General features: G+C 36.3%; 1 protein-coding gene across 2 annotated transcripts in view; it reads left to right on the plus strand.

The window, feature by feature from the left end:
- The window catches only part of LOC145686479 (protein FAM76A), a 223,809-nt gene that overhangs the window by 111,017 nt on the left and 85,701 nt on the right, over window positions 1-27,091 (plus strand). For both annotated transcript variants that reach the window (XR_014131613.1, XM_081759826.1), the window contains exon 5: window positions 22,164-22,389. Coding sequence is in view for 1 of the 2 variants with exons in the window: in XM_081759826.1 (XP_081615952.1) it covers window positions 22,164-22,389 (226 nt within the window). In the remaining variant the exon portion in view is untranslated. The remainder of the gene's footprint in view (window positions 1-22,163; window positions 22,390-27,091) is intronic.

Here is a 27,091-nt window from a genome sequence, read left to right on the forward strand (position 1 = left end):
AAAAAAATACAGTGCTTCGCATGATATCCATATATGCTTACCATGCGGTTCTATTATAATAATTTCTGAAGCTTGTTTATTATATGCAGCGCTAAGAGTACAAATAGAGTTGTGCTCTATTTCAACCTATAAAGTTGTGAGACAAATAGACATAAAATTTATAAGTAAGCTTCTGTACATTGGTCTACTTACCTTGAATTGGGACTTGAAAATTTCGTCCGTTTTTCCACTGAAAAGTATCGATAATTCAAATAATAATAATAATAATTAGACCCTGATAATTTGAAATTCATTGTAATTTTGCCCATGACAAACACTTTACCATTTTATATAGTAATGTCAGATCCACCGTTATTGTAACAGAGCGGTGCTTGAGCAATTGACCGAAGAAATTCAAACTCCTATTAGTTAAAATTTCACAACCTGGTTTTATTACTCTTTAGTTGGTAGAGAAGAGGCCGTGGATCATGTGTCAGAGTTGATGACGATGTGATTTGGTGGGTCACTGGTTCATGGTGGGTGGTGGGTCGTGTGTCAAGGTTTCATTGACCCACGCCATCTCCGGTCAAATCTGTAAAACCAAAGCAAACAAAGAGCAATATTAATACACAAAACGCTCAACATCTTAGTTATTCATGACATAGCTATTGCGTGATCCGAAGAACTCTAGTATATCCACAAATCATTTGTTATAATTTACTAAAATACAACATGACTTCCGACAACCTGATACTTTAAATGATGTTAAAAGCAAAGTTCATTGATCTCATCACTTATTCACTTACTCTCTTATGGTCATCAAAACCTTTAGGGTACTTCCCGTAGATATAGAAAGGTGAAATGTGCTATCCAAGCTTAGTGTAGCGTGTAGGTAAACAAATAAAAAGCAACAGGATGATATTTCCCTCCCCCAAACCCCCTACAGTGGAGTGTGTTGATTATTCAACAAAAAGACTTGAAATCCAATCAGAAAATTCATAAAATATAAAATATGTAGCCAAATCTAGACTTCGCGTTACTATTAATAATAATAATAATAATAATAATAATAATAATAATTATTATTATTATTATTATTATTATTATTATTATTATTATTATTATTATTATTATTATTATTATTATTATAAAGGAATAACAGAATTCCAGTATCAATTACGTAAACAATACCTTCCAATAAAGAAAAAAATAAATCCCACGACGGGATTCGAACGCGGGTCGCTGTAATGGCACTTCTCTTGTTTCACACTTTGCAATCAATTCCTCATACAGAGATAAGAAAATAAACTAATAGTTATGTTAGATAAACATAGCACACACTATTTCTACACGTGTTGATATAATTCGAAGAATGTGAAATTAATTTCTACCCTCTTTTCTTCTTTGGAAACTAGAAGGTAAAGAAGAATTGTATTGTAAATTGGGATCATTGCTGAAAACGATGACGTAGCCTTAACTTGAAGAACGTTTCGTGATATGTTCCTGATTGAGGAACGTCTATACAACTTGTTTTTGCGTTAAAGAAGGAAATATCGAATAAGTTATTGTGACACTCAGAAGGAACGTCTCATTATACGATCATTAGTATTTTGTATAGTCTTACATGCAACGATTTTAATTAGCTAATAGTTTCGATGAAAGATGAAGTGACGCGGTAGGTAAGTGGTTAGCGTATTGAACTTCTATTCGGTGGACCCGGGTTCGAATCCCAGCCAGGTTAAAACTTTTTCAAATGTTTCAATTTCAATACATACTCCGTGTGCCAAGCAAGATCTCTCCTCCAGAAAGAAAAAGATGTTGAAATGAGGAGAATTGGTGAAGGTCTCTCAATGGAGGCAATCACTTACAAACTTATTTTCCTGTAGTTGTTATAGATTTGATATTTTCAGCTACTTTCAAGTATTTACTGATTCATGCGTGGTCAGTATTTTTATTTCTCTAAACATACAGTATATAAAGAAATAATACATGCACAGCAATATTGAGATTAATATATGGTGTTCTTTGGAAAACACGATTCGAACCATAGAGATTCATCTTAGAATGGAGAACTGTTTCGTTAGTCACCTACTTTACAATTTTACCTGCATAAACATCTGGATCAGGGCTACCAACTGCTGTCAGTGCCGAGAAAAGTTACGTGTAAGTTGGGTTGCGTCTGTCTAGGCGTTCTCACAACTGCAAATGACCTGGACCCCAAGTAATGGAATTAGAGCATTTAGGGGGGGAGATACTTCTTTGGTTCAGTGTACAGGCCACAGATTAAGGAATAAACCTTAAGTAAAATATAGGCATAATCTAATTTGAGTTGTCTATCGTTGAATCCTACATAGCTTAATGTCTAGCGATGGCTTCATATCTAATGTCTCATATTAGTTTCTGGATAAATTTTAATTTTTATTCCATACTTCGAGTTCTTGTAAGTAAATACAAGGGGCTGCTGAGAAGTTCGTAGCCCAACCCAGAGGAAGTGCATGTGGAATGATGAAAAATTTTACAGTTACTCTACATGCTCCCCCCGAAGTTGAATACACTTTTTTGCACGATGTATAGATTTTAGCAGACCAGTTAAATAAACTCTGAAGACTGTTCCTCGCACCATAGTTCCATAGTATTAATCACCACCTTACTAGATCCAAAATGGTGTCTTGTTAAGTGTGGTTAAGTTCTTATGGAGCTAGATCTGGGGAATGAGAGGATCTAAACGTTGAAATTCTATATATGCAATGTCAGATGTGTTTACAGTGCTCGATGAACAGGGGAATTGTCCTGAAGGAACAGATTTATTTTTCGGGGCGTTGCACTTTCATTTTGTGTTTGTTTTGTGAGTAATGCAGAGTAATACACAAACAGGTAGGCAGCTCTCGGGTAGGTAGTCTATGAGTACAACTCCATCCATATTCCAAAAGAATATTGCTAATACTTTCGTAGCCGACTTCTTTCTCTTGAACTTTTTGGAGCGAGAGAAACTTGAGTGCCGCAACTACGTTGACTCTTGTTTCGTTTCAGTATCGTAATGGTACAACAATGTTTCGTCCATAATTATTGTTCGTTACAGAAATTGGTCGGCATTGCGGTCAAAATGGGAGATGACTTCCCTTGATCCTCTCCTTCTTTTATGCTTTTGTTCTGCTGATAGATTTATGGAAACCCATTTTGCCGAAAGCTTGCGTATGCCCAAGTCATTATGAATTATGCTAGCAACACGTTCCCGAGGAAGGCCCATAATTTGTGCCACACGTTTTGCGGAGATTCTGTGATTTTCTCGAATAGTGTCATGAATTTCATCCACGATTTCGGGGACAATCACTGTTTTTGGTCTTCCTGCACACGGAGCATTATCTGTTGAGAAATTTCCACGTTTAAACTATACCACCAGCTTCTTCGCCACTGCCTATGACGGAGGAGAGTCCCATACTGTTTTAGCGATTTTCTCATGAATTTGTTTCGGTTATTTTCTTTGATGAAACAGAAATTTGATGACAATTCTGATCTCGATATTCGTGAAATTCGCTGGTTGAACACCCAAGATCAGTTCGGGGGCCTGAAAAACAATAAGAATTTCGTTATTAATATGAAAATTTGTATTTGTACATTCAGATATATGTTCTTTAAAACTGTACAATTGCGTCATTCTACCTGCACTCGTGGATTGGGTTAAGAAATTTTCAGCAGCGTTTCTTACGTATAAGAATGTTACCTTTCGGTACTTTTATCTACATCTTTGTCTTGAAGTTGAAATCTATAAAATGTTGACGAAATACATTGACTAGTTTCGTGACCTACTCAAATGGCCAAAGTATATTTTTCATGCTTCCTTTATATTAGTCCTTGACTTTTTTCCGCTTTACGTTCATAGTTGTTGTGGCGGTGTTGAGAAAAAAAAAAAGCTATTGGTGAACAAAAGTACATATGAATCTGGATATGTATGATAACATTTTGAAGCTATCAATATTTATTCTTCATACTCCCTCTACCTAATATATATATATATATATATATATATATATACAAAGACAACTGCAGAAATAATTATCATGGAAGGATGAAGTTAAGATATGTAAGATAATTGCGAATTTGAAAATAAGAAATAATCGGTGAGTATTCTAGTCCAAGATAAAGTGATGATAAGCGTTAGTTGTCTTGTAAATTATAATTCCGTAATATTCTGGGATTCAGGCAAGAATTAAACCATATCACAAATGTTGTGAACTAACGAAAAACTATAGATAATAGGTGTAATATCCAGTGAAGTATGTATTTCTGGAGTATTTCGCAAACTATTTGTAACTTACTATGATGTATAAATTTCACGTGATAGTTTCAAGTAAGATTCTGTTACAAATTTTATTAGAAAAAGGTACAGTAGAATCAACGAATTCTAGATCAATTTTGCCCAATTGTGTGAAACTTTCATTATTAAGAATACTTCACGTGGTGAGCCAATGAGCAGTAGCGATCATAACGGTACGAAACACGGCGCAAGTAGACAGTGGAAGAGTAGAAGAACATTATGTGGAATGACAAATCACGCTACATGTGATAATCCGATGGACGTGTTTAGCACTTATGAGTTGATCTCTTGTTCCCACTGTGAAATTTGGCGCTGTAGATATCATGGTATTGGTCTGTTTCATATGGTTTGGAATGGAACCTCTGGTATTAATGCCTGGAACAATAAATGCCGATGCCTATCAATCAATCCTAGAAAACTCTGCGCTACCTATCCTTTAGCAACAGTTCGGTAGCCGTTTCTGTTTCAACATGACAGTGGCAACGTCCATAAAGCGCACGCAATCGCACAATGGTTTGAGGAAATAAAGACGCAAGTGTCAACTGACCGACCTAAAGCTCAGACCTCAAGCCTATTGAATGTTTCTGGAATGAGTTGGAATGTCTATTGAAGGGTCGACCACAAAGCGTATAGCAGCCACAGCATTTCTTGCCATGTTGCATGAGGAATGGAGGATAATACCAACCGAAGTCTACTGCAACCTTGTTTATCTTCCTAGGGGTAGAAGCTGGCATCAGACGTATAGCGGAGCAGCAACATACTAACTCCTTATCAGTACAATGTGAGCAGTGATTAATGGCAATATATATAAAGTCACATGACAATTCATAAACTATAACGACAGGATTTGGCGCGTAATTACACAAAAAACTTACTGGTGATAGCATATTGTTAAAATTGTTGTGTACAATTTCGACACATATATTTGTATCTTGTCATATCGCAAAATATATAAAATCATTTTGTATTTATTTGCAGGTTCAGAATTGTCGAAGGATGAAATCAATAACCTTTGTTAACTAATCCACAGTTGTTAAATGTTGAAATTTCTTTCATTAACATCTGCATTAACATTTATAAATAGAACAACAGTTGCAATTCAAAAGTTATTACATCATTTGATTGATTAGTTGGAATTTAGGGTCCCTTTTGAGCACGAGGGCTATATGAGATGTGGATCTACATTTAGAAATAGAATCTTAACCATCATAATGCGTTCATATTTTTAAGGTTTTCCTACCCGGACTTGTGCACCGAATGCACATACGATAGCCAGCTCGACCAACAGGAAGGGCATTACATATTTTATTTCCATTGATTTGTACAGCAGATGGCATAGTGAAAATAGTGGGAAATGGTAGTGATGGCAAATAAAAAACATTTTTATTAGATTGGTGCGAATGGAATGTCAGTTTTTACGTCAAGTGGGAAATTCATCTCAGTAACACAATAAGGGATGGACTATTGTCACACATCTAACGTTACAGACTCAGTACACGTCCAGCAAATATGTCGGGTACCAGACAATCAAAAGAGAGTGTGTGTTTGAACAGGGTTGTATGAAGTGCACCATGGACACTAGCGGATGATTTTTCTTTTCGAATTCAAAAGTGCCACATTCTGCACAGCAAACTATAAAATCATTAACGTCCATTTGGGCTAGGAATGGCGAATAAACACACCATTTGCCGTTGGTTTGTCAGAATACGTTCCAGTGATACAGATTACAAAGTATGCCCCATGGAGATCGACCAGTGTTTAGATGAGCTCTTTAGAAACACCGTGGAAGCAGGCCCACGGGAAAGTGTTCGTATCATTGTCGACGAGTTAGGCATACACCGTACCACCGTTGTTCGGCGACTCCGTGCAATCAGTAAAGTGAAAAATTTAAACTCCGGGTGCTGGCTGTACCTGAGCTGATACCAGCTAAACAAAGATTGCCATCTGAAGGCGTGCAGTTTTGTGATTGTACGGAGTAACATGGGATATTTTCTGCATCGGATTGTCACGTCTGATGAAAAATGGATCTAGTAAGATAATCATGAACTGCCAGGACAATGATTGGACAGTGATTAACGTCCAGGATGGTTTCCAAAACCACACAGAAAGTTGATCTGGTGGTTTATACTGAAAAGGAAACATCATTTTTCTCTTTGTCGAGGAAAACTGTTATTGTGGATTGTTACAGTTCTGAACCTCAATGAAATGCACAGCAGACTTGTCCTCAAGCTTCCAGTAGTGGCCAACAGACATTGTTCTTTCGTCTTGCGCGAAAATGCACCTCACATTTCTCTCAAAAGACAGTGCTTTTTTCCTATGTGCAGGGTGTCTGTCGGTCACGAATGTCACGAAAAAGTTACGAAATCAGAAAACGGTCATGAAAGTCACGAAATTTAGCTTTTGGGTCACGATTTTTTTTTAACTGTACAAATGTAAGTACAGATTGGAAAATTTCGTTCTATAAAACGTCAAAATTCACCACCAAAAATGTCTATGGTCGGCTTTAGACGCTACCAAATCGCAAGCAAAGTACGTTTCTATCGCATGGATGAAAATTCGCCCTGATTCGCACCCAAATTTGCTCTTGAAAATGTTAGGAAATTTTATGATTTCGTGAAGAAAAGGTATTTCGAAATTTCATTTTGGAATTTTAGTAGACATCCTGTATGTCTTATATTATGGTACGCTTGCTCACATACCTTATTCTCCGATTTCTCTCTTACTGACTATCACTTCATGGGAGGAAAGACCTTCCCTGATGATGTGGCGGTGCAACGTGCGGTTGAGAACTTCAGGCATCTTTGACCACGGAATCCAATCGTTAGCTGAGCGATAGAAGAAGTATGTGGGCGACTATTTTGATTAATCAGGTATTGTAGTCGTCATCTTCTCTTTTTTTTCTTTGGATGTGACGCACCTGGACAGACATTTCGTTCGCATCAACCTAACACATCAATATGTAACTAACAAGTACAGTTTTAAAATAAAAGTTTTTACTTGTTTTTGAAGCATGTTTATAGTATATAATGATAATAGGAACAAAACAACCATCTATATCAATAATAGATAATGAAGTAAACAGTTAATAGTTCTTTTAAACGTGAAAACTACAGCTGTTAGTGTGTATGTATCAAAAGACCATATACATCAGAAATTTTCAGAAGAGGTCATGTGTTTTAAAGATTATTGATCTTATCCTTCCACAGTTCTGAACCAGTAAAGAAGTATCAGTTTGGTGCAAAAATAATCGGTCTCTCGAAATATCAACTTTAAGCTTAGAGAATTAAATTTATTCATTTAAAAAAAAATGCATTTTTGCCAACAAGAGAAACTCTATTGATTCTGGTAGCGTAGAAATCAGGAGTTTTACAACCGACGAACTTTTCAAATGGATTGTGGGCTTCTGCTTGGTTGTTAAAGACATTCGTTTACAGGAAAGTGTCTAAGTGCTTGAAAAGGTAACCGTTGAAGAAAGGTCTGGTAAGTAAGCTAAGTGAGGTAGAGTTTCGTATCCCAATTCGTTCAATTCTTATACTGTCAGTTGGGAGATATGCGATCTGGTGTTTCGTGAAAAAGAAACAGTCCCTTTCAGTTAATCAATGCTGGCCATAAATTTTGTAGTTTTGGATTCTGGCAATACTTGTCTAATGTGATGGTGTCGCCAGCGTTCAAGAAGTAGTTAGTGACTCCCCGTGCGTACCGACAGTTGTTTTTAATGCATCTTCGGTCTGAAGAAATGGCTTGGTGCCTTAAGCTGTGCAGCGACTGCGCGAAATGCCATCGGTTGTCGTGTAAGATCCATCTCTTGTCAGATGTCACATTGCGATCGATAAATAGATAATTTTTGTTGCTAAGAAGAAGCGCGGAACAAATTTCGTGTTGACGAAGGTTTTAGTTTTTGTTCAGATCGTGGGACACCCATTTCTCAAGCTTTATCGATTTTCCCATTTAGTGCAAATGTCGAACAACCATTGAATAGTCAACCTGAAGTTCTACAATCTCTCTAGTTGCTTTGCATGGTCCAGTTTAGTAATGAACCTCAATTCCTCATCCTTAATCGCAGAAGAACATTCACGACCCTTCCCATCTTCAAGGAAACTTTTAAAACAATGTTGAACTGTACGTTTACTTTTGATCCACTGTTAAATGCTTGGTTGATATTGCAGTTCCTGCAGCTTTACACCTCAATTTGATCTTATAGAATAAAATCGCTCGAATTTTTACTGTATTTACATCATTACATAGTTAATTTTAAACAAACAACAGAAAATATTGCAGTGATAAGTAAAGCGAACTTTGTTCTTTAAAATGGTTTATTACATGACCATTGTTAAATAACGGTTGCTCAAAATTAAATGTCAAAGTTTAAACTAACAAAAATCGGAATTATTATTGCACCAACCTGGTACAAAATGGCGATATATGTCAGTAAGTAACTTCAACCTAGAATGGAAGACAGGCCTCGAAACTCTATAGGACAATTTTAACAAAACGCGGTCACTAGTAAGAACAAAAATCTAACCACCCACCTCTATTTGAAACACCTTCACCTGTTACCTAAAGTTGGAATGAACTCAAGCAAATATCGATTTTCTTTGCCCAATTAAGATATTTATTTGAAGGCAAAGTATTAGAATTTCCTGTGTGCAGTTGTCAGAACATGGCCTAAGGCAAGGTGATTAGTCAAGAATTTTTGAATAAGACTGTATATAGCTTAACAAAAATAATTCACAGTTCTTAAAGGCAGTACAAGATTTAAAGTCTTGTAGTAACACTCATCACTTTACTGCTTACACAGAGCTTCCTTGAGTATTTACCTTCTTACACGATTTCGTGCTAAGGCCTTCTAAGTGTTACTGCTTTCATAGATAAAGGTAACAAATATCTCCCACCATTGGTATAACAAGAAAGTGTGATTTAGCAGATTTTTCGGCAAAGTGTGGAATGTTAATAAGAAATACAGAGCACAATCTGTGGAATACAGGCTCGGTTGCCCTTTACACCCATTTAAACATTAATTCCCATAGAAAGTGCAAACTAAGTACCACATACAAGGCTACGCCACAAATATAGCGGTCTTTACTCCTTAGATGATGGGCTACTTGCCCACCAAATTTCTTTTAGATCTGACGCGTAGTTACCGAGGAATGAAGTACCACATATATAAGCTGAACAGAATCGAGCCTGTCCATGATCACACTTGGTTACCAAATATAGCGATCTTTATTCTTTAGACGATGAGGTATCTGCCCACCAAACATGATTTAGATCCTGCCGGTAGTTACCGAGAAATAAAGTACCACATACAAACTGAGCTAAGCCTATCACTAGCTGAGCTGTGCCGCTAAATACAGTGATCTTTATATTTTAGATGATGAGCTACTTCTCCATCAAATTTAGTACAAATCCAACTAACAGTTGTCGAGAAATAAATTACCCTCTCCTCCCCCTTTGTCTCATTCACTCTCTCTGGTGGGGGAAATATCAGTAACTTTTTCTTATTTTAATCGACATTGTCTGTTTTATTCATTGAGAAACGGCTGAACCTTTTAAAATTATTTTTTGAACGTGGTTACCACGCTCCTCAGGCCACTATTTTTTATATTATTTTGTTTTATTTATTTTTTACTTTTTTATTTTTTATTATTATATCACTCATGTGCACCAGAAATATAGTATGTCACAAGCTTTTCGTGTTCGAGAGATGAAACTTAGTATATATATTCCTTATTAAAAATAAGTGACCACGTGCGCCAGCATTTTTGAATGTTCCGATTCTAAGAAGAGTGGCAGTATTTATAATGTTTTCGAAGTTGTCTCATCATCACGGAAAAATGGTTGTATCATCTGAATCATAGTTACCAAGAGACTCCAGTCGGACTTTTGTCTATGTTACTTTCAGTATAATGTTTATTCTAACGGGAGAGGGATTCAAAACGAAAGCGAAAAGTAGAATATCTCATCAAGTTAAGATGATGTAATTAAGTATACAAATTCCTTATTAAAAATAAGTGGACATGTTTGCAAATGTTTTCGTAAATAAATTAACTACCTCTATGGCTTATGGAACCCGGAGGTTCAATGTCGCGTTCACAGAAGCTCTCCATTGACTTCTATCTTTAGCCTGCTGGAGCCAGTTTTTACTTTGTATTCCTATTTCTGCGAGATTCATCGTAATATTATACTTCCATCTGCACCTCGGTCTTCCTAATAATCGTTTTCCAATTGGATTTTCAATTAAGACTTTGAAAGTGTTCCTACTTTCTTCCATTCTGGCTACATGACCTGCCCACCTGAACCTTCCAGATTTGATGACCCTAACTGTTTCAGTTTGTTTCTTCGTTCTAAATAACACAAATCATTATGTAGAAAGTGGACTGTAGTTATTTGAAATAATGTTACACTATTGCTTCAAATATACGTAAAAACTTCCGCAATCATGGCCGCACGTCCGCAATCATGGCCTTGCACACCGCCATCGAAGCCTCTACCACTAATATAACAAATCTTAAACAAAAAGTTACTAAACATTAAAAATTACATAAAACCCAACATGCCCCCGGTTTTGAAGTCTTCTCTTCAACATATACATTTACATATTGTAGTTACAATACAATTTACGATTCATTGAACTGCTCAAAAGGCAAGATCGAGACTTTTACAATAGGCCTCTTACATTCTCCGTGCGCAGTGCATACAGTTATCACACGTATCAATCCATCAGTACCCATATGAATCTTTGTGATTCTACCTAATTTCCATTGCTGCGGTGGTAAACGATCATCCTTCAGTAGAATTATGCTTCCAACCTCCAAATTTCCTTCTTGTAACAACCATTTAGGCCTCTGCTGTACCCTAGACAAATATTCCAATCGCCACTGTTTCCAGAATAGTTGAACCAAACTTTTCTATTCTAGATATCGATATCTAGATATCAAACTCATTCTACCTACTCTACAATCTTCATTCGGTACAGCTAATAATACTTGTCCTACAAGAAAATGACCTGATGTCAATACATGTAAATCATTAGGTTCACTAGACAATTGATTCAAAGGCCTAGAGTTCAAACATGCCTCAATTTGAGTTAACATAGTATATAACTCCTCGAATGTTGTTTTACACTACTAGCAGTACGTTTTAAGTAATGTTTTACCGATTTCACACCTCCTTCCCAGAGTCCACCAAAATGACTAGCTGCAGGAGAATTGAAATGCTATTTAATACCTTGATTGCTAACGAATTCTGATAACCTTTCTTTATGTTGCACATATAACATAAATTTCAATAATCTTTTTAACTCTACATTGGCACCAGCAAAATTGCTACCACAATCACTATACATGCAGTAGTTTTCGTCTACGTGATGCAAATCTTCGTAAGACAGCAAGGAACGTTTCAGTACTAGCATCACTTACAAGCTCAAGATGTAATCAAATAGTTTCCAGCACGATTTCACCTATTTGATCTAAAGTGTCCTCCATTTCACTGATCTCATTTTCCAAAGCTGCAAGTTCTTGTTTAGCTATGACTTCAAATTCTATGAATAATTCTTTACATTCAACAGTAAGTTATTTAGCCTTGTCAGTATGACACTGGATGGCTAGCTGGCTTAATGACGTATCACCAACCTTGTAATTCAGCGTTTTATTACTGTTTTCGTCGCACATAACTTCTCTATGTTGACACCTAATTTGACACAACACCAACGTATTTATGTGGACCGCTATGAAAAGTCCAACTACACCACAGCCACTAAAACAATCACTCTCCCACCATTCCACAAACAAATACTGGACGATTTCATTATTGACTACGCCACATCAGAAGACTCGGCCCAGAGGACCATGTTTCATTTTGGGTTTTGGTTCTAAATGACACAAGTTATTATATAGATAATGGACTGTAGTTATTTGAAATAGTGTTACAATATTGCTTCGAATATACATAAAAACTCAGTGCCACTGCACATCTGCAACTATGGCCTTGCACATCGCCGTCGAAGTCTCTACCACTAATTTCTTTCTTTTCAATGTTATCAAGTCTTATGTTCTAATTTAACAAACTTAAACAAAAATTTGTTAAAAATTACATAAAACCAGCACTAACAAATTTTTGGTAAACGGTATCAATTATGTAACTCCGTTGTGAAGTTTCCGCCATTCCCCATTCCCGTTCTTCTTGGGTCTGAATATTCGTCTCAGGATCTTGTTCTTAAATACTTTGTCTACATTCTTTCCTCAAAGTAAGCAGCCATGTTTCTCAACCATACAGAACAACAGACATGATCGTTTTTTTTATATTTTAAGCTTCAAATTACTCGACAGACTTCGCGACGACAAAAGATTTTGAACTGAATAATAACACGAATTCCCTGCTTTCAGTCGACATTTAACTTCTTCGTGAATATTGTTTTGGTTTGTTAATATTGACCGTAGATATTTGAAAGTATCCACTTCATTGAAAGCATTACTTGATAAGTTATATTTCGTAATTTGCAGTATTACATTCTGAACGAACTTCCATATGTTTAGTTTTCTCTGCATTCCTTTCTATTGTTCTTCTGTCATCTGGTATTAAATTTACGTCATCAGCATACGCCTTAACCCGGAAAATACCATTCAGCTCTAGGCTCTGGTTGCTATCTTTGATTTTCCTTATAGCTTACTCCTAGACAAAGTTGAATAATAATGGCGACAACGCATCTCCTTGTTTCAAGCATTCGTGACGTGAAAGCTCGTGGACAAGAATGTTCCTACCCGGACTTTACTTTGGGATTCATTTAAACATATCTTAATTGGTCTAACAAGCTTTTTCGGTGTTCCGAATTCTGTAAGAATGTTGTACAATGTTTCTCCCCTAACCGAGTCGTAAGTTTTTCTAAAATCAATAAATAATTAATGTACCGGGGTATTGTATTCCCATTTCTTTTCGAATAGTTGTCGAATGGTAAATATCTTCAATAATTTCAGCTGCGTATGGGGTCAATCTTGCTAATAAAGTGTTTGAGAGGTTTTTCGTAAATTCAGTTTCTAAAATATTTTAATTTCTAATTTCGTATTCGTAAGTGGCTAAAGTGATGAAACATGCACATCATTTAAAAGGAATTTTTGAACATGGGACTTGGGTTGACCTGGGCTTTTATCAGTTAACTTTGATTGAAATAAGTATATCAACTCAGAAATGGGCTTAAATTTTTTGCAAAAAATAATGACTTCACTGGTGATAGAATGCATTTCTGAACATATTTAGCTCTTGGGTGGAGCTGAGTTTTTCTTTTTGCTGTGAATAGGATATGCATCGCAAAGAGAGAAGGAGGATGCAGATTTATCTTTCATATATTTTCCATAAACCTATGCTTCCCATGCGAAGAACTCGCATTTCAGCTAGTTTTAATAATGAAACTGACTAATAACAATTGGCTTTGTTGATATGTACTCTACTTAAAAGGATAAAATAAAATATAACGAGGGAGTGACTTAGCGATAAAGTACTCAACTCTGATGTAAGGGGTTTCTTATTCGATTTCAGGTCATGTGATTTTGTGGTAGACAACATCGTGTCAGTGAGTTGTCTCATATTCTCATGTTTCTTCCCATACTTCATCCCATTTTTCTTAATTTTGCATTAGCGTTAAACAAATTTGTCCCTAATGGGTTATAATGAAATATTATTTATTTAAATATATTGGTTATGCAAGTTGTTCCTACGTAAGTAAGTTCTTTTTCTCATAAAGTAAACTGAGCGAAAGGTAGATATGCTGCCAGAAAAAAGAGATTCGTTCCACTTCGAAATGGGCGGATTGCACGAATCATTAGTTCTGATAACGTAGGTAGTACCTCAGTCTTAATCTGACATAAGTGGGACTGGGATTATAGTCTAGTTTGAAGGAGTTTCCAGATTGTAAATTGAATTCTGTTGGTTGTGATCGTGGTGTGGGATTCGGTACCTTGCGAAGTCGGGACACCTGACACCAAAAGGGAAATGTTAGGGCGCCCTAAAATGCTCCGGCGCTAACACTGGAGTAAATGGTCAACTTTCAGTCGCTAGAAGTCTCTCCCCATTATCAGATATAGCTAGGAAGGACTTCCCCTTCTCTTGAGGTAGGAGAAATACGTCTGACCTTCAAGGAATACGAGTACAATGTCACAGGTTTCAGCTTAGTTAGAGATCGGATTAGGCATACAACATAAACAGAATATGAAAATTTAAAATACGCTATTTCGACTCAACGTACCATCAAACATTAAGATCCTTGTTCCCGTTGCCATACGAGGCATTGTTTAATATATTTCATATTTTGCCCATCTCTAGTGATAACACATTCAGTGATTGCACTCTGGTTTATTATAAAAATCTTGTGTGTAAAATGTAATTACAGACAATCGAACATACAGGTTGTACGGTTTATATTTGGCTGATTTTGAAGGACACTCACCTTACGAGAAACCTGGCTGCCACCATCGATGGTGCTCTATTGGATCTCCAGGACTGTGAACTATCCCCCAGCGTTGAAGTTTCCATCGCAACAAACTATGATGGAATATGGAATGGATGAAATTCCTATGCCTTTCTTGCAGGCTTTCCGTAGGCCTGTGAGGATATGGGTCGGCGATGCTGTAGACAATCGTTGTAGCAACCCAAATGCGCAGAAAACCAATCGGCTAGTGTGAGGACTTTTTACAGGAATGTCATGAAAGGAATAAAACGGATTTCCGTTTCCTACTCCATGTTGATAAATCTAGCAATATAACTGAATGCTTTGTCCATTTGGATGATACCGTACAATTGTGGGATGTCTATCCGAAACATAGGTGACATAATAAATTCCTGGAAGTATCATGTATTCACTTCCACGTTGTTATCAACCGTGCATATCAGCAGCTTCCCTGAATGACTGAATCCAGTAACAACCATAAACACACGCGGAAAACTTTCCAGGCAGTTGCGAACAAAGTTGTAGCGAGCGCCTGAGTTTAACCAGCGGTACTGAGGTGGATGTATGCATCATCTATCGTGTCGACTGCCTGCAAAGTGCTTTTCGTTTAACGAAGCGTAGGGGAAAAAAGTTTTGAACCCGGACCTTATGTATACACTACGGACCAAGATGGCGACGAAGGACCTGACTGACAGTGGACTGCGCAATGGTTAATCTCTAGGGAAAGTTACGTTGGACTAATGGATTCTCCTGGCCTGCCAGTCGGTGAATATCACGAAGCACCTCAATCGACTCGTTTGCTGCTAACCTCGAATTGACCTCTCTTGTTGAATGTTTCTACGTGAGCTCTATTCATGTTTGCCTGACCACAATATCTTCACCTATGGTCACTCCGATGGTTAAACATTTTTCTGACAGCATTTCACTGTACAGTTAAGCAAAAATGCGTGTTGAAAAGACCAATGTTATATGGGACTTTTCCCAAGTAGCAGTTGGTTTTCGGTAGTATTTCATTACAACCCACACGAAATTGTGGCATCTGGACCTGAGACAATACAGTTAACGACGCCCGTTTCGCAAGGTGGATTTGATAATGAGTAGTACAAACGGCTGAGGCTAAACGTAAGGAGTTGATTTTATAATTTTATATATATATATATTAGTTTCTCAACCACTTTCCTGTACATTTCTCGCTTGAAGAACATTCTAATTCACATTGTAAATTTTTGGAGAGTAAGTTTTTAATGAAGTATTAAAATAGTTGAATGCAACAATTAAATGCCCAAAGCATAATACTAAAAGAAAAAAAGACAAGGAAAGAAAGCGATTTCTGAAAGTAGCTTAATATTTAGAAAGTTTTTGACAAAAACACTTAATAATACCTCATAAAATAAGCATTCTTGTATCCCTCTTAACACACTTCTTACTTTTGTTGCTGTAAACAGAATCAGTTCCTGAAGTTATCATAGGCGGTAGAGTGGCGGTGGGAGAGCCCATCATTCCGGTGCGGTCCTGGTTTGATCCCAACTCATCCATGTTTTTGGCGAATTGCTCTCATTCTGCGTTCAATATGTTACCATCATTCATGCATCGATCATCCTTCTTATTCTTGCGTGCAAAGCACAACTAGTGATCTTCACTCTGTTTAGTTTAGTTTTGTTTGTTTTCATATTGTTTTAAATAAATAAAAAAAAAACTAGAAACTAAACTCCTGGGAGCTTACGGGAATCGTACCTTTGGGATGCGTGTATATGTGTCAGCACATCAGTCCCCATCGCCGTTAATGCTGACTTTCCAGACCGAGGCTCGCTACTTCTTTCTTTCAAGTAGCTCTTCAGTTGTCTCTACAACGCTAAGTTGGCGCCGCAATACCAACACCATCTGGTGAGTTCGGACGGTTATTCATCTTTCCTGGAACCAGACCCTCCACTGCTTGGCTTCGCTGATCTTACAAGAAGCGATATTCCAGTGTGGTTAGGGCGATTAGCTTGTAATCAAAATGCAATAATACGAAAGTATATAATATATGAACATTCTGGAGTTCTCCCTGCTGAGCTGGTGGCTGCGCCCGTTTGGTGTACGGAATCTGGGGTTCGATTCCTGGTAGGAGAGCATTGAACTTTGAACACATTTCCGTATCAGACTGTAGGTCCACGTTTTATATGGGCTCGATACTGAAAGGGATGCTGTACTCCAACCAATGAATATCTTGGAGAAATTAAAACAGTGAAAGCACTAACAAATAGTTCTAACCGTTTTAGGCGTAATGGTATAAAGACGTCTTCTGAGTATAAAGAGAACGAAGAACAAGACCAAACAATGAGGAAAAGCATCTGGTTTCAGGGTTCCCACAAAAAAGTGAAGATTGATTTCCCTGACATAAATTCTTGAATATAAAAGGGAAGATGTGGGGCAAGTTCTAGCATACACTTTTTTAACGATCTCATCGCCATACCCGTCCAACACGCTCCTCCATCTACATATTTGTTATGTTCAATATGAGTAATTGTCATTTACACAAAATTTATTGTGTAAGTATATAATAATATATGTATGATACACTACCACATACCTTAACATTGCACATTAGGCTTTTTTTTTTTTTTTTGGCTTGAAAAAAACAATAAGCAATATAACGTGCAATCAAGAATGTATTGCCTACTCTCCCTGGCAAAAATGAAATGAAATGAAATCTTTAATGAACAAACTCCATGGCTCTGGATAAGTAGAGTAACAAATAAAACACAGTTCTGACCAGAGCAGAATGAAATATATTAAAAACTATACTTACAATGTTACAGTTTCAAGGACCTAACGTCCTCTTCATCAGACACAAACACTGAGAAAAGACATGTGACAGCAGATCTTATATACATGAGAAAGTGAAAGGCCACGCCCCTTCTTCTCTCTCATTGGTCGGAGGGAACCAATGAGGATAAAGTTACTTACGCGCAAACAGAAAAATATAATGAGCCCTTTCACTTTTTCTAATAGTTCCTTAATGAGATGACATACAAAGAAACTAAATAACAAATAGAAAATATTAAATAAGAACAAAAAAAAATATATATATATAACAAATATATAAATATATAAATTTAAATAATTAAATAAATAAATATTAATAGCCTATATGCACTTTTCTTGTTCCTTTTCTATCACATCCAACAATTTCTCCCATTGCTCGTGTATATTCATACCGCTTGTCCAATTCATTAGGTTTTCCTCTTGTTCTCTCTTTATTCTTCTAGCCTCTTTCCACTTTCTAATAATCTTCCTCTTCTCTCTCTCTAAACCCCTAGCTCCCTCCCAGTCTATTTTATGTCCCGTTTCCTTCACATGTTTGTATATAGCATTATTATCCCTTTTCAGTCTAACATCATCCTTATGTTGTTTTAATCTGTCCATAAGCCTTTTCCCCGTCTCCCCTATGTATTTCATGTCACACTCACTACACTTCACTTCATATATCACTCCTTCTTCCTGCTCCTCTATATGATTTTCCTTCCTTTTCCTTTTCTTCCTTATGCACTTCAACAAAGTTTCTCCTCCTTTTCTATAAGTCTTCACACCACCTTTTCTTAATAACTTCTTCAGCACTTCGGTCTTTTCGCCTATGCTCTGAATGCCGTACCACTTCTTGTCTTCCTCTTCTTTCCTATCCATATTATCTTCTTTTCTCTTTCTCCTAAACTGCTCTATCCTATATCCATTATTGTTCAATTGTTTGTAGAATTTTTCCAAATCTTTTTTCTTTCCCTCTTCCTCGCTGTTGATGTTTTCTATCTTCCTTTCCATGTTCCTAATGAAATTCTTCTTAGTTGCTTTGTCTACATCACTTCTCCAGTGGCAATAAATACCTGCCCAACACGGTTTCTGATACCAACTAGTAGTCACTTTCTCACCTTGCTTCTCTATCTTCATATCCATGAAATTGATAGAGTTATTTTCTTCAACTTCTAATTCTAACCTTATGCCTTTCTCTTGGTCTTCTATACTTTCAACATATTTCTCCAGTTGATTTCTATTCCCTGTCCATATGCCTAAACAATCATCAACATACCTGCAAAAGAACAGTAACTTTCCTCCTGCTTGTTCTGTCACTTTTTTCTCCCACTTGTTCATTACTATTTCCGCTAGAACTGGACTCAGCTTGGATCCAATGCTTAAACCTTCTTTTATCTTCACTAGTCTTTCTCCAATTATGCAATAGCTATTTTCCCACATAGTCTTAAGCGCTCTTATAACTTTCTCTTTTTCCACTGACTTATAACTTTCCCTTCCATCTCCTCTTCTATTGCCTTTATGACATAATTCCTTCTTATACTGGTGAACATGGCTTTAACATCTACACTAAACATTAACACCTTCTCCTGATTCCACTTAATCTCATCTATCCTCTTCCTCAATTCTTCCGTGTTCTTCACTCTGCATGTCTTTTGTCCTTGTCTGATTTCGTCCATTATCTCTCTTAATTTCTTCTCTAGTGGTTCAAAATAGTTACCTCTGCAGTCCAGTACTGGTCTTAGCTTCACGTCCTTCTTATGTATTTTCGGAAAACCTTTCATGAAAGGAATCCTTCCTTTTTCGTTGATCATCTTTTTAATCCCCGCCTTTTTCCCTTCTTGTACTATCTTTTCCAACACTTCATCTTTCATGTCCTTGTTACCGACTTCCTCATATGTCTGATCACATAACTCCTCTAGCTTCTCCTGGTACCATCCTTTCTCCATTACTACCAACGCGCCTCCTTTGTCCGCCTGTTCCACTACGATATCCTTTCTTTTCCTTAATCTTTTCAGTCCTTCCTTCTCTTCTTTCCTTAAGTTACTCTCCTTCTTGTTCATATTCTGCCTAACAATCGACAATGCTTTTTTCCTTATTCTCTCTCTCTCGTCCTTATCTTTTATGTCTACAATGGCTTGTTCTACTGTGTACACCAATTCCTTCTTGTCCACTTCTTCCTCTTTAACCTTAAATTTATGTCCTAGACTTAAGCACTTCTCCTCTTCTTCCGATAAAACTATGTCACCTATCACTACCACTCTGTTCCTATTATCCTTTTCTTCTCTCCAACCTAACAATCTTCCTTTGTTGGCTAATCTGGTATTAACTTTTTCTTCAAAACTCCTTTCCCATTCTCTTAGATCTCTTATCACTGCTTCTCTCATAAAAATACTAACACCGTCCTTTATATGTTCCATAAGTTGGTTAGACACTTCCTCACTTGTTTTCACTTCCTTACTTCTTTTCCTTATGACGTCCCAGATAACTTCTTTTTCAATTTTCTTAATTAGTTTCTTGAACCTCACTGATTCACACACTAATCCTTTCTTTCTCACCCGTAGACCTTTTGGAGTAATTCTCTCTTCCAGACACCTCCTCAAGAACTTGATCTGCTGCACATACGAGATTTCCTTCCTCCTTTTGTCTTTCCACGTGTTAATCCTCCTTTTCAGACTTGGAGGTAGATCATAATGAACAAACTCCATGGCTCTGGATAAGTAGAGTAACAAATAAAACACAGTTCTGACCAGAGCAGAATGAAATATATTAAAAACTATACTTACAATGTTACAGTTTCAAGGACCTAACGTCCTCTTCATCAGACACAAACACTGAGAAAAGACATGTGACAGCAGATCTTATATACATGAGAAAGTGAAAGGCCTTTCACTTTCTCATGTATATAAGATCTGCTGTCACATGTCTTTTCTCAGTGTTTGTGTCTGATGAAGAGGACGTTAGGTCCTTGAAACTGTAACATTGTAAGTATAGTTTTTAATATATTTCATTCTGCTCTGGTCAGAACTGTGTTTTATTTGAAATCTTTAAGTTTTACGTTCCACGGTTATGCGTCTGGGCTAAAACAGACGGTGATGATGAGAAATGAATGAAATGGTGGAATGAAGAAAGTGGGAGGAAACGGAAGAATTCCGAGAAAACCCACGCACACGGTGTTTGTTCACTACAAAATTCACCTGGGCGAGCTGTGTTCGAACCAAGGACCCCGTGAAACAGGTGAATGCTCTACCACTGAGCCACCGTGGCCCACTATCAGTCTCAATATTGCCAATTCTGAGACAAGTTAATCCTCAAATTTACATTTTTTAAACAGAATTTTGTTTTGCTTTCAGTTCTTGAATTTGTTCTACAAGAGCGACTTTCTCTTGTTATGTAACATAATTCCATTTGTTTCTTTTTTGCTTCCAATTTCTTAATGTCAGCACTTAGTTCTCTTTCTTCATCTTTGATTTTACATTCCTCTGCACTTTTCGTTTCTGCTTAAGGTATTCATCATAACGGCTCCGAACTGAACGAAATGAGAGAAGCATTCTTCGATCAACAGAAATAGATTCTACACCTCCATAATACATGATTGCATCATGCACGCGCCTCTGTGCTACCAGAGAATCTTCGATTTGGTTTTCTACAATAAATGTCTTATTGACTAAGAACCCGCCCTCCACTGAGACATTGTCGCGGGATAAAATTAAACATTTTCGCAATATTCCACAAATCAGAATATTCTTGTTTCTTGTATATTACCCTTGCAAAGAAATTATCTAACCTTATACTGTCCATCTTCTCGTATTCTCTGAAGTCATGAGACCCCAGAATTTCAGTACAGAAAAACATAAATTGACACTTTGCTTTCTCAGCTACAGAATCAGATAACCTGTTATGCTCATGCAGAGTTTGTAGAATGCGTTTCATCCTAGTCTGATCAAGTTCTGGGTTGTTCTTTTGTAGCCTGGGGTCCAAAGCTGACAGAGCACGTACCAGTTTGTACTTTAGAAGGTTTCTTTCCACAATATTCTTGATTGTGCCCAGCAAAAAGCTTCGACAGTCAATTCTAAAAGCTAGTTTATCTTTATCTGATACTTTATCTGTCGTAAAATCGATGTCCACGAAGATGAAAAGTCGTACTTCGATTTCTACTTTTATGATCAATTATTCGCTTTCTGTCTCACACACAAATACACCACAGTACCTAACTCCCCCAGCACGAAACAGCAATACTGCATCACTGTCATCATGAGAATGCTGTATCATTGTGGTTCTCTTCACATGTCAATGTGTACAACCGATACAGATGAAACAATGTTAGATTTTAAAAAAAGAAGAAAGAAAGAAAGAATGTTACACTTGCATATTTACGTCCCTTACTTTCCATGACATTTTGCGCAAAATGCATTTCACTGGCTTTCCCTGATATATTTTCATTTCCCTGACATTCCCTGATTTTCCAGAATATGAGGACCCTGGATTTAAATGACGTTTTTCATGCAAACTCATTTATTTTGGTTTTAATATCCTATTATGAGTGTTCTTTATTCTAATCACGTATATAAACGTAAAATGTATATTTTGCTCTTCGTAAAATTACTGTAAACTGAGATCTATTTTAAATTACATGTCGATTTTCAGGCATGGCCATCATAAAGGTCACAAACGTCCAGGTCGTGTAGATGTAACAAAAATAAACCAAGAAGAACCTCCTGCCAAAACTTCTCGTACGGGAAATGCTGTCAAGGAACCTGATCCAAACTCAGCTGACCATGTTGTAGCGATGACTCAGCTTAAGGAGAAAATTGCTTCACAGCAAAAGCAGTTAAATCTCAAAGATCAGCAGTTGCTTACTAAGGAAAAACAGGTAATTATAAACTCCTTATATAGTGTTTTCATTGCTAGATTATTTCAGTAAAGTTGCATGTATTTGACATCTTCATCTTCTTTGAGGTATAGTGTTTTAAAATATACAAATTTTAATGTCCTTAAGGTAAGTTTGAGGGTCAGTCCTGTGAAGTGTAAAGGTGAATTCCACTTCATACCTGCTTCATTGAGGTAAGTCATATCTTTAATATATGGTATTTAAAGTTTTCTGGAAATAACAAATCACTTAGAGTAATGTAGAATAAATTGTATATTCTACTTAAATACCGGGCGCAAGTAGTTTACTCATAATGTTCTATTCGCACAATTTAAATCTCTAAGACTTTTTCTTGACCTTTTTTTGTCCTTTCATTAGTATTTAAAAGACATAATTTGTAAATTCATGTCTTTTAAATACTAGTGCAAGCGCAAAAAAGGTAAAGAAGAAAATCTGAGATTTAAATTATGCGAGTAGAACATTATGAGTAAATTATTTGCGGCCGGTATTTAAGTTCCATGAAACTCCTTTGTAAATTATTTGACTTACAATGCTGGCGACGGTGGCTCAGTGGTAGAGCGATCACGTTAGTTCCATCTTAAGCCACGAACAGCGTTGAAAGGAACGACGTACGTTGTTAGCAGTATATGAGAAATGATTTAGACTGATTAAAAATCTTTTCAAAACTGGCATAGTTCATACAGAGCTGTTTAAAATTCTGAATAGTTCGAAAGATCTGGTTCATATCTGAGAGAATTTCTTATCATAGTGAAGGAATCTGAAATTGGCTGTAGTTACACTATTTCCTTTCCTTTCTCTTTCTCGCCTCATAATATAAATTAATAGATAGATTTTTTTAATTGGAATAAATGATCTCTTCGAGTGAAACATTAGCAACAGACAAATTTCTTAGGAGGACGATATGTCAGTCGTTGATGGGAATGTAATTGTTAATGAATTCCTCTCTGCAATCGAACTTCCAATCTAGAATTACAGGTTCGAGGATTATCATAGCTGTTTTCACACTGTCGAAGTATTCGTGAAACCAAAGAATAATACAACTTAATTTCCCATACTTTCACTAACTTTATGAAATAAATATTAGGGTCTCGGTATTTTGTCATTAAGAAATATTTCGACTGAATTCATGGTAAAATAACTGACAAGCAGGCAAATTTCTTAGCAAATAGTATCTAGAAAACTTTGTAATTAGCCTTTAAGATCCTATTTTGTGAGTACAAGGCTAGAAAGCTGCGTAATGAAATTCTAATATTGATAAAATTTGAAGATTTAAGTCCTTTGACTTTTTCAATAATTAACAAAGTCATATTTATAAAATAGATTGTTGATTAATAAATACACATAAACATAAACTGTAAACATAAAATTGATTTATATAAAGTCGAAGTTGATTTACAAAGGTTTTAGGTTTTTAGTATTTGTTTTGTTTTCAGTGGGACATTGATGCGTGTTTTGAATTATCTATCAGGTAAGTGTGTGATCTGAATGTATTTTTCTTGTTAAAATACAAGTTACAAAATACACGTAATTGTTGGTTATTCAGAGTATTTGCGTTTATCGATGGAAAGTTTTCGCGTCATAGTTAGATATGAACAGAAATAAGTTATAGGTAGGAATAGGAAACAAAATCCGTAGATTGAAGACTTAGAATAAACTGTTCGCAAATTTCTGTTATTCAGTCACTACCAAAAACTGTTCCTGGTTTGATGTACTATACTGCATTCCATCAGTATTTCGAACGTCTTTCTGCTGTTCATCGACTGGGTATAATCAAGAATGAAGCTCCTAACAACTCTTTATATTTTACATCTTTGGGATGAACAAGGAGTTTTTAAAATCTAAATAAATGAAAACTAAAAGAAGGCTATATATAGTCACCAAAATGTCGCACATTCTAGTGTTCGCAGATTAAAAACTTTTTTGTCTTTGTGACGGTTTGATTGATTGTCTGTAGCAATACATTTTAGTGCTTTCATTTTATATTGCATGTTTTAATTATTCGTAATGTGTAAATAATATATTAAGTTCGTCTTACAGAAAAATTAGTCTAACCACACCGACGTAGAATTATACAACCGTCATAGTGTAGTACAAGTGTGAATTTTGTGAAATGTACGCACTCTATAACTTCTGCGTAAACGTAAAGTGTATTTAATTTTTAAGAACAGCTTCGTCGATTTGGAAGATGCAGAACATAAGAAAACTTGAAGAATCTCATTCTTGATTACACCTAGTCGATGAATAGCAGGAAGGCTGAAATACATAGTACTCAATCGAGAAACACGATCGTTAAGGCATGAATGATGGCGTTAAGAAGATAGCTTGGCTCGTTAGATGAAATATAAAACCTAGTTACACAGTTTTAGTATATATTTTATAATACATAAATTATAGTATTGCGTTCAGAATGATATGAAAAGCCAGTAGTATAAAATCTTGAACGTCAATAGTATTAGGCATTCATATTTCGCAGAAATTGAGACTTAAAATTGACTTTTTTTTTCTAACCAAAACATTAAATATTTCTTTATCTGTGGTAACAAACACCGTAAATTGGATTTGAAAGCTGAAAATTCGATACGAAGTCGGCACAAAAAGTACGGCCTATGACACATTTTCTTTTTCTGTTATAATTGGCTTACTCCGATTAATACAAGAACTTACTTTCCAACATTGCTAGACATGAGATAATGAAATATACACGGATTAATTTTATAACCACAATTAGAGCAAGGAAAACTAGAAAAATCATTGTAGAGCTTCGGAATATGTTAAATTGTAGAAAAGTTAAGGTAGGTTCTGCGTTCAGGACAGATCAACGGGCAATATAGAGGTTATGCTCCATTTTTATCAACTCTTGCATATGCAAGAGGTTATGTAACTAGCACAACGCTTCGGCTGCCTTTTGCCCAGGTTTCTAGCTGGGTAAACATTGAACCCCATGAAACGAAGGTAGGACGAGAAATAAGTCATTTCTCACCGGGCATCGAACCCGGGTCATCCATTCGTAGGTAGGTTCCAATTATGCGAAGGAATTCTCTCTATTTGTCATGAAGCTGTACAGGTTAGCTTCAATAGAGGCGAAGACATTTTTATTCAGATATTCTTCTCCAACTAATGATTTAGGAATCCGTACACTTTAACCCTAACTTTCAGTCTAAATCAGTGGTTCCCAATCTTGTTTAGGTGGCGTCCCCTTCGTAAATCCTGCTCACTTCAGGCTCCCCTCCCCATCTCCTCTTTCCCGCTGGTTGGTTATGCATGCATTTTGTCTGACTTGTTCGATTTCAGATGCAACATTAAGTTTTCAAATCTCCAATTGTACTAATAATAATGATGATAACCATAGTGTCATCAGTTTATATTTATTTCCAGCAAGACTTCTTTATACCTTTGCAGTATTACTTTTTATTAAATTTGTTCTCAATGAAACCACAGTTCATGCTCAATAGTCACTATGTGTTTGTACACTATTTAATTTAACGCCTCTATGTTACAACATTCGTAATATTTCAATTGCGAATGTAATTTATTACTATCGGTAGCGTGTACCTCGCTTACTAGCTTCTCACATCCCTCCAAGGATGGAGGCTAGGTTGAGAACCACTGATCTAAATAGTCGTATAAATGCAAAGTTTTATTTAGTAAATAGCCCAATGAAAGGTAGATTTCTTGTATGTCATGGCTTAAGTCTTTCCAATTTATTTATTTATGAGAGAAAATAATATAACTTACAACAATATTGTATGTTTACCACTAGTTCATTAGTTGCATTTGCATGTTATAATATTCCATATGGACTAGTCTTTCATTCCCTTATAAGCAGCAAATAAAAGACGCGTAAGGTACAGCACAATATACTGTAATAATCAAATTTGCAAGTGAGTGAAGTACTGGCAGCAACACCCGACATCTGCTCATGTGTAATCGTTACGTCAGTACTATAGCACACGCTGTAGGCAATATGTGGATAAAACGATGGGTATGAATTTTGAAGAAAGCAATAATTTAGACCAAAAATTGCGTCAATTGTGCTTCATTAGTTGGTCTTAAATCGTAATGCAATATCAATTTGGCAACTTTCTATTTTTCTGATAATTGAGATCTGCAATATTTCCACAACTTAGCTTCTTTGTCCCTACTACAAATTGCTGCCAAGGGTTTTGTAAATCGGTCTCATTCGTTACCTATCTAATTTCAATGATTTTGCTAGTTTTAGACACGTGCAATATTTTGTAGTCATTTATTGGTAATGAAGAAATAATTTTAAAGAAATCCATATAAAAGATTTTTCTTCACGTTGTATATATTGAATAAATTATTAATCTTAATTATGACAATAAAGACCTACGATTCCTTGAAATGAAGAAGAGTTTCTCACAATAGTTTAATTTCGACTGTGTTAAGCGGCAGTTGAATTGAATGTTGAGACAAAAAGTGTGTAGAAGTCTGGGTTAAAGTCGCAGCCAACTGCAGATCTCGTATTCCACTTCCGCAGCATTCGCGAAACGTTTACTCCAATCGTGGAATTTCAGGGGACTAAGATGAAAATCACTTGGGGCGAAGTTTGGGCTCTATAACAACTATTAAAAAATATGTTCTGAGTTGCTAGTGCCACATGAAACCTGTCATCCTTTTGATGGTACAGCGCAGCGCGCCTTGGTTCAACAGTATCAGACGTTTC

This window comes from Thermobia domestica, chromosome 5, assembly GCF_964235325.1.
Source record: "Thermobia domestica chromosome 5, izTheDome1.hap1.1, whole genome shotgun sequence".
Lineage (NCBI taxonomy): Eukaryota > Metazoa > Arthropoda > Insecta > Zygentoma > Lepismatidae > Thermobia > Thermobia domestica.